Source organism: Lolium perenne, chromosome 1 (genome assembly GCF_019359855.2).
Source record: "Lolium perenne isolate Kyuss_39 chromosome 1, Kyuss_2.0, whole genome shotgun sequence".
NCBI classification, from domain to species: domain Eukaryota; kingdom Viridiplantae; phylum Streptophyta; class Magnoliopsida; order Poales; family Poaceae; genus Lolium; species Lolium perenne.
This window is the reverse complement of record NC_067244.2, coordinates 146944218-146953433: the sequence shown is the minus strand read 5'-3', so window position 1 is coordinate 146953433 and position 9216 is coordinate 146944218. Positions and strand designations below refer to the sequence as shown.

Sequence of the window (9216 nt, the reverse complement as noted above, 5' to 3'; positions counted from 1 at the left end):
CTACTCAAGAAAAACATTTTAAAATATTAAAAAATTAGCGCTTATATGTTGACATTATATGTGTGCACGTCAAATTTCGCGGAAAAATGATACTTTTCTGTGTTGTGTGTAAAAAAGATAAAGAAATGCCTCGTGAAAATGTCTTTTTAAGCATGAAAATTTGTGTTTTTTTCACACGACATATAAAATGGTTTTTTTTTTGCGAAACGACTTAACGAGCATATAATATGTTAAGAAGTACGCGTCAATTTTTTGTTTGAAATTTTTTAAATTTTATACTACATTTAAAAGTCATTTCAAGAACCAGGAGCATATGCTCCCGAGTACAAAAACGCTATTGTCACATAGAGTTATCTAGATTGCAAACGGCCAGTAATTCAATAATTAATCAATAAAGCATGTCTCTTTGAAGGCTTTGGATGTTGATAAAACCGGTAGTGGAACCCGGGGTCGCATGTTCTCAAATCTTATAACCTACGCCACAACTTGAACCCACATATTCTCTCAAAAAAAAACTTGAACCCGCATATAAAGCTATTTTTTTTAAAAAAATAGACATGAGTGTAAGCTTTGAAACTTATGTTGCAGCATTCTAGTTTTCTCATTTTCCAAGAAATATCTTACAAAAATTTGCATAGCTAAGTTTTGCTTCAATATCTACGCGGATGACTTTTTCAAAAAGTTTTTGACGGTATAATTTTTGTGACATATAAATAATATTTTGTTAGTTTATTTTATGATTAAAGTTAGACTTAAATTTTGAGGGGGGCTTATAACCCCTAAGGAAGATAGAAGATATAAGTTTGTAATGCTATGATTATTATGTTTCATGGATCTCTAAAAAGGGTTGGGCTACCAGTACCGCTCGAGATTTTGAGTTCAAGCATTCAGATTTCTCTGCATCGTTGAAGCATCCCTGCATGCATGGGCTCCACACGGTTTTGCAAAGTCGCTTTTGGAGGATTTCCCCATCTTTCCGTGCCGATCGCCGATCGGGCATCATGCTTGATTCGCGGCCTTTTTCTAGCTTCTGAGTTCTGACCCGTGTAGGTGGCAAGCACACCCCTCGCTCGAATTGAACACTGTGCTACGGCAGCAGTTTGATGGTGGTTGATAGATGAAAGCAACGCGTGCAGGTAATCTGGCAAGCGATTGACCCGAAGCTGTACCGCTAGGGCTCCAGCTGCATTTCTCAGACAAGATGACGACGGTCCCATCAGCTAGCGGCAAAAATGTCAGTAGCTGACTACTCACTGTGGCACGGAAGCACAATCTATCTATAGTCTAGGATGCTGAAGGACTAATTCGAGATTACGCTATCATCTATATTGGATAAAAATATTTATCGCAGTATTTACCGTGTAGATATCTCTATAAATAGATTGTGATTCTCTATATGTTGTAGAGACGTAATAAATACAATAAAGTTGTGCATCAGTAGATAACCTCCACGAGAAAATCATTTTTATCATTAAAACCTTATCATTTTTATATAGCCAGAGCGACCAATTAACGACAAGCGCCCCATTCTAATAAGTACTATAAAGCTATGATCCATATCGTCTAGCCAATTGTTAGATATATTACTACGTGGCGGGTACAAGGTAGAACCTACTTAGATGACCCACCGTATAGATTTAGCAAATTTGCAGTGAAAAAACAAGTATTTGATAGTCACGTCACAGTGACCGAATACAAAATTTGTGCTTCTGTGCCAATTGTGTTCCACAAGGTTGTTTTTAGTAAGAATTACACATGTCATGCAAAAAACCTTAGTCTTCAGCGAAATCTTCATTTTGTTATTTTTTGTTATTATCAACCGAGACGTCTACCTGGAATAATGCTCTATACATGGAATCCATAGAGGATTTACCACTCTCGTGTAGATTTTAGCATAATTTGCCAGTCTTTTGCGTCAATTGGACTAGCACCAACTGTTTTAGCAAAGCATCCCATGATGTCAGCCTGGAACCAACAAGATCTCTTCTGAACATTATATCGTCCAGATCCCAACACCTCAGTGACACTATTGGATTTGGTTGCATTCCACTTTGGAAGGTGGTCCTCCAAAAATAAAATTGTGGATTAGAGCGCGCCACTCTACCAAAAAAAACTTTTGTTCCGAGAATTTGTTGAAGAAAAAAACCACTTAACTTTATCATAAGTCTTTTCGAAGTCAATCTTTAATATTACACCATTCAACCTTTTCCGATCTAGCTTATGGATTGTTTCATGCAAGGTTGCTACTCCATCTAGGATATTTCCTTCTTGCATGCGAGCAGTCTGAGTGGAATGAACGACATGATCAACCACTGAATTAAGCTTAAGAGTTGCGGTTTTCGTGAATGCCTTGAAGCTAACATTAATAAGATAGATAGACCTATATTGTGAAATTCTTTGTGCTTCATTAACCTTTTGAAAAATTATCTCACCAAAATTTAGGCGAAATAGATCTTGGTGCCCAACATGAAGAATGCTGAATAATTCTAACATGCCCGACTTAATGATCTCCCAGAATTTAATAGAACTTAGCCGGGAAAACATCCGGTCCAGGGGTTTGTTGTGCCCCACTTGAAAAATCGCCTTTTTTTGCACTTCTTCCTATGATAAGGTAAAGTAAGAGAGCATCTTCCTTCTTGGAAACTTGGGGAATGTCATCTGTTTGGGACTCATCTATTGAGAAGTTTCCATCTTCTGCTCCCAAACAGATTTTAGTTATGTATGATTTGAGTTGCTCATTCCCCTAGATCGTGTCCTCATCATGTATAAGAGAGTGAATAAGTTTCTTCCAGTGTCTCGCGGCTTGCGTACTCAAGGTGGAATTCCTCATTTTGATTTCTGTTTCTTCCATTTGCGACATTATGGAAGTATCTTGTATTTAAATCACCTTCCAAAATGAATTATTCGAGTTCATCTTCTCACAAAAAAGGAGCAATCTTCGTATTGGACTTTTTAGTTCAATCTCTTGTGTAGACAACGATCTTACTTCTTCAATGGCCTTTCATCCATAATTTACGATAGGTGAAGTTTTGTTTTGTTTTTAGCTTCCGTGTCATGTGCCCTGCCCATCCTCCAAGGTACTTACGCATTTGTGGGCAATTTATTGTTCCGTCTTTGCATAGGATTCTAGTTGGCTACATGTTTTTCCCATACCTTTTAACGATATCAAGAAATCCGTCACAATATAGTCATCCAAGTTCAATCTTGAATTGACACTTTCGCTTCGGTCGAGGCGTTCCATAGGTTAGCAGAATAGGAGCATGATCCGACATTGTCTCTAAACATGTTAGGGCCCGTGCCATGACAAGTGGAAATTTAGAGTCCCAATATGTGTCCATGAATACACTGTCCAACATATGTTGGCTCTAGAAGGCTATTTTCCAAGTAAATTTCCTTCCAATCATTGAAATCTCTTAAATCTAAAGTGTAAATGACAAAAGGCCAAAGATTATCGAGTCTACCTTTACTCTTCTTGTGTGAAAATCTTAGCTAATTAAAATCTCCGTCTATGAGAATATGATACGAAATGTCTTTTGCCAAGTTAACCAATTCATGAAGTAAGACAAGTTTATAATCTTCCTAGGCCGTACACGACGACAAGACTTCATGTGAAATTATCAGTTTTGTTGCGAATACAGAGTTTTACATGACAATCTCCTTCCGAACTAGCCAACACATCCATTACGTACGTTCTAGCGCCAAGTAGTAAGCCCCCAAATCTATCACGTGGCAGACGAGAAATCCAGGTAAAGTCTATGGTACCAGAAAGACGGTTCAGAAGACTCACGGAGAAACATGTCTACCAGTTTCCAAAAAATTCAACTTATGTTTCCAAAGACGATCATCCATATGTAAATGTGTTAGGCAACTCGAACATATATGCTACTCATACTAGTTGAATGCCTGTGCGTTGCCACGGTCATCTAGTTTCTTGTTTCTCCCTCTAATGTTGCCCTTAGCAACCCAACTGATATGTTAGTGAGAAATAATTATAAATGTATGGATAATCAAGTTTCTTCTTCCTTTAGCCCAGCGGTATTCCAAGAAATAGAAGAGTGATTAACCACAAGGGTTAACCAAACATATTGAATTTCCCAAACCAGTTATGCAAAATGAATTGAATTTTATACATGAGTTAAAACTAAGTCCAAAAACAAGAGAAGGGAATTAAATCTTGATTTTCAGAAAATGATTAAATTCAGCCAGTGGCTTCGTCGCTCGCCGCCTCTGACTCGAGCGTCCCCCAATGGCGCTCGATCAACCTACGCTGGAGGATTTTAACGTGGGGTCCTCCGCCTACTGGACGCACTACATGTCAGTGGGACCACACCCTTCCCCTTATCTCCTTCTTTGCAGTCAGTTTCATCCCCCGATAAACATCCACGAAGGGCTTCTCAGGCACGAGTCTATCCCCATATCCGGACAATCACCCTAGCTAGCCTAGATCTGATGCCAACCACCACACCACCCTTTTCTAGCCCTCGCCGCCACATACCCAACACCGCCAACCTCGTACAATGCCTCCTACATCATATCCCTCTGCTTCTCCGAGGTAGATGCCGCCCCACCAACCTCAAGCCACCGTTGGCCACTCTGTCATGGACGTGCTCTGGTTTGGCCTATGATGACTCGAAGTCACCGCAACTCTACGGCCACTCAGTCTTCTCGCCCCAGCGATGAGGCCGCTTGGAAGCGCGTGGTCGGGGAAGACTTTGAGATCCATGGTTGTCCCGATAGACGGAGGTGCGCGGAGTGGTGGCCGGCGGCGGGCTTGCAAATGTTGGGTCGCGCTGCTGCGTTCGGTCTACGGCGAAGCTACAAAGGTTGGCCAACTTGCTACATGCGATCGGGAATGGAGCTGCAAAGAAAAGGTTGATGTGTTGCGAGCGATGGGCGGCAGCAACGGAGCTGCAAAGGAAGAGGGCGGTGTTGCGAATGGTGGGTGGTGCAACTACAAAGGAATGGCTATGCTCCTGCAAATGTCGCGTATGAGTTCCTGCGACGATCTTCGTCAGCAGCGGGGCTGCGAGAGGTCATTGTTGATGCTGCAACTATGTTCCAACAATACATTTTTTTGCTATTATAGTTATGCTGTTTTGCTACTTTAGTTTTTACTACGAGGTCTCCGGTGAGGTGTTAGGCGAGCTCTCAAGAAGGTCAGTTATGCTACAATAGCACAATTTATTTTTGTTACAAGGTCTCCGACAAGATCTCTAGCGAGGTCCGTTTCCAACAAAGTTTTTTTTGTTTTTTGTTTTTAGGCGAACCATTTTTGCATCAATGAAGCAAAACCGGTATTTTTTCGGCCTGAATCCAAGGCCGACACCCCGCTAGCCTCATCCAGCCCTCGCCGTCACATAATCCCAACACTGCCAACCTCGTACACCGCCTCCTACCACATCTGCTGCTGCTTCTCCGAGGTAGAGATCGCTCCGCCGCCCTCATGCCACCTCTAGCCACTCCATCGTGGACGCGCTCTGGTTTGGCGCATGATGGCTCCAAATCACCCCAAAGCTGCGGCCACTCCGTCCTCTTGCCACATTGGGAGGCGTAAATGACCTCGAGACAAGAGGACGGTGGGCGGAGGTGCGGGGAGTGGTGGGCGGCAGGGGACTTGAAAAATTTGGAACGCACTGATGCGTGCGGTCAGAGCGAAGCTACAAAGGTTGCGGGGCAAAGATGCCCCGCGATTTTCAGCACTACTCTTGATTTCGGGTCTATGATTTACGTAGGTGCATCTAAGATATCGTTCCTTTGTCGTTCCTTTGTCCTTGCAATAGTTTTTCAGCTATTAATTTCTCGCTTCTAGTAAAAGGCAGTAGTATAACTCTGACCCTTTGTTTCCCTCCAAATAAGCCCCGATTAATAGAAAAAAAAATTATTGCATTGTCCTATTTTTTTCCTTAGGAGATACATGCGTTAATAAAGGGAATAGAATTAAGTCCTAATTTTTCCTTCGTGCATTGACATAGAAAGAATTGATACGCAATAAATACATTTATATTTCTTCTAAGCAACATGGAAACATTTTTTTCCTGATGACGTGCGAACCAAAGTTTTTAAGAGTGATCAACGGTTAGGATTGCTCCAATGTTTGATGTCAAAGTGCACACCATCCCCAACTGCAATATAATAGTAAAGAAACATGCCATTTTTTTTTATTAGGACACAATTGAAGATTTTAACACTATCGCCTTTTTAAGTGGCTTTTAACATTTTTTCTAAAAAAGTAGATTTAGATTTTTGGCCGGAGAATTTTAGACCTTAACACATTTTGAGCATTCTTCCAATCGAACGCTGTAAAAAAGTTTAGCCCGGCGGGCGGCCCGAAGTCCGAAGATGATACTGCCGCCGCTGCCGGCTCTGCCGCTCCGGAATCCCACGACGAAATGATGGGCGACCACCACCTGGCCGGAAAAGGATGAGCCCTCTCCTCCGGTCTTTGGCCACGCGACAATTATAATACGGCCTCCAAACCGCGTGGGCGCGCCAAACAAACTCCGCCGAGACGCGCGCATCATCCCCGCCACCACCACCTCCATCCCGAGCACACCAGACGAGCCGAAGACGAGAGCGCGCGCGCCACCACCACCTAGCCGAGCAGCCTTGCCGGAGACATGGGCACCACCAACGAGATGATGCACCGCCACGTCCAGGCGGCCGTCCCGCTGCCCGCGCACTTCGCCTCGGCGTCCGGCGGCAGGGTCATGGCGCCGGCGCAGAACGGGAGCAGGCAGCGGGCGGGCCTGCCGCCGACGCCGCCCACCGGGGCCGGGTCGCACCCGCTCCACGTGGTCGCCGACGCGTGCATGCAGATGCAGGACGACTCCGCCGCGCGCGGCCGCAAGGCGCACCGCCGGTCCCGCAGCGACGTCCCGTTCGGGTACTTCCCGCCGCCGTCGCCCAAGACGGAGTCCTCCGCCTGGGGCCTCCCCTCCGCCGCCAACGGCGGCGACGACCTGTTCAACGCGTTCATGAGCATGGAGGCGGCCGGCATGGACGGGATGAACAGCTCCGACGGCGACAGCCGCGGGAGCAGCATGCCGGCGGCGGCCGACAGCAGCGAGAACGAGTCCGAGGACTACGGCGGCGGCGGGGAGAGCCAGGCGTTCCTCTGGGGCGACGGCGCCGCCGGCGGTGGCGGTGGGAGGAAGAGGAGCGCCGCCGGTGGCGAGCCGCCCGCGGGGGTGGCGGGCCGGCACGCCAGGAGCCTGTCCATGGACAGCCTCATGGGGAAGCTCAGCTTCTCCGCCGGCGGGGAGCCCAGCAAGTTCAGCCTCGAGTTCGGCAGCGGCGAGTTCACCCCCGCCGAGATGAAGCGCATCATGGCCGACGAGAAGCTCGCCGAGATGGCCCTCGCCGACCCAAAGCGCGTCAAGAGGTACGTAGGACCCGTCGTCACACTCACTCAAAATGCGCATCAATCAATGTAGTACTTGCTAAACTACCACCTGTCGGCGCTGAACTGACATGTCGTTATTTCCGCGGTGGCGCGCAGGGTGCTCGCCAACAGGCAGTCGGCGGCGAGGTCCAAGGAGCGACGCATGCGGTACATCGCCGAGCTGGAGCACAAGGTACAAATCCTGCAGACGGAGGCCACCACTCTCTCCGCGCAGTTGACCCATCTACAGGTACACCCACCGTCCGTCCATCTATCTATGGCTGCACTGTGCAGGCACTGTTCTTGACGATTCATGGTTCCGGCTGTGCTGAATTTGTTCTTCCTGTCCTCTCGCAGCGCGATTCGTCGGGGCTGGCCACGCACAACAACGAGCTCAAGTTCAGGCTGCAGGCCATGGAGCAGCAGGCGCAGCTGCGCGACGGTGAGCAATTAACGACCGAGCTCTCATCAGTAGTTTCTCACGTTCTTTGCACAGATAGATACGCCACACAAAAACCTTGAGAACAGCTCTGTTCCGATCGAAGATTGTGCTGATATCCAATGCAATTGCTGTTGTTGCTGGTCGTCGTTTGTTGCATTTGACAGTTAGTCGTTAACATGTAGTGCGACACTGATACGGCCGGTTAGTTGCCGGCATGTAGCCTGACGAAATCTATAATGCGTTTGTTTGTTGGTATAACCGGACTACGAGGCGACTTCGTCAGACGCCGGCTTCATCTTGATCCATTTTTTGGGATCTTCTACTTTATTAATACAAAAATCATCCCTTTGCCTAGTTCATGTCGCGATGTTGACGGGCACTAACCCTGTCACAAGAGGCCGGCAGTGTTAAGATACTAACAATACTTCATTAAGTAGTAGTACTGCAATCATCTTATAGAATCCCACTCGTAGTACATTAAGTACGTTATGGGCTCTTAATCTGCTTTGTTAATTGAGCATTCCACATTTGTAGGAGCACATCTGCAGAGTATTTAGCAAGCAGTTTATCCTGACCGCCATTTGTGTGTTTCCTCTTCTCTCTGAGCAGCACTGAACGAGGCGCTGACGGGCGAGGTCCAGCGCCTGAAGCACTCGGCGACGTCGTCGGAGCTCGCCGGCGACGCAGGATCATCCAGCAACCTGGCCCAGCAGATGCAGCTCCGCTGCCAGAATCAGATGCTCGAGCTGCACAAGCAGCAGCAGCAGCAGATACCCTTCTACCAGCTGGAACAGCCGGAGCAGAACGGCGGCGCGTCGAGGACTCACGAGTCCAAATGATGGGTTCAGGAGGGAGGACGAAGATACGCAAGTTAATAGTCCTTTAGATGATCTGAAAATGGTTTACGTTTCCTAACACATTTGTTTCATCTCTCGTCTGTAGCTGTTTGCGTCTGTCCGGGGAAATAATCCGGCAGTATTTTTCTCTCTCTCTGAATGCTTATTATTTGTTCCTTTCCCAACACACATTGTGGCTGGAGCTAAAATGTCTGAACTAAATTCATTTGTAGTAGTGTCAAACTCTGTTGAGTAGTGTATGTAGCTGCGAGGTGTGCCACTCCTCTGAGATTATTTTATATGGAATATTGTTTGTTGAAAACAGATAATGAATTAGTACTCTGCAGAAATTTGGGTACGACGTGGTACAGACTTTGCACATACACACGGACATATATTTCTTGTAGTCAAAATAGTTGCAGATATTTGCACTAGAAAACTCTTCTCTGACCGGAATAGAAGTAGTTGCACATATTTAAAGATCATAATATGCTCAGTTCAATTTTAGGTTGCTATGAGAAACATTATTTTCCTCTAGGCTAGTACTTTTCTATGTG

At 46.0% G+C, this 9216-nt stretch overlaps 1 protein-coding gene across 1 annotated transcript; it reads left to right on the top strand.

Annotated features, from left to right (window-relative positions):
- The first annotated feature begins 6454 nt into the window (after nt 1-6454).
- LOC127306988 (bZIP transcription factor 30) lies at nt 6455-8988 on the top strand. The gene is made up of 4 exons (XM_051337688.2): nt 6455-7381; nt 7499-7631; nt 7739-7823; nt 8433-8988. The coding sequence occupies exons 1-4, from the start codon at nt 6618-6620 to the stop codon at nt 8660-8662; spliced, it is 1212 nt and encodes a 403-aa protein (XP_051193648.1). The 5' UTR covers nt 6455-6617; the 3' UTR covers nt 8663-8988.
- The last annotated feature ends 228 nt before the right edge of the window (nt 8989-9216 follow it).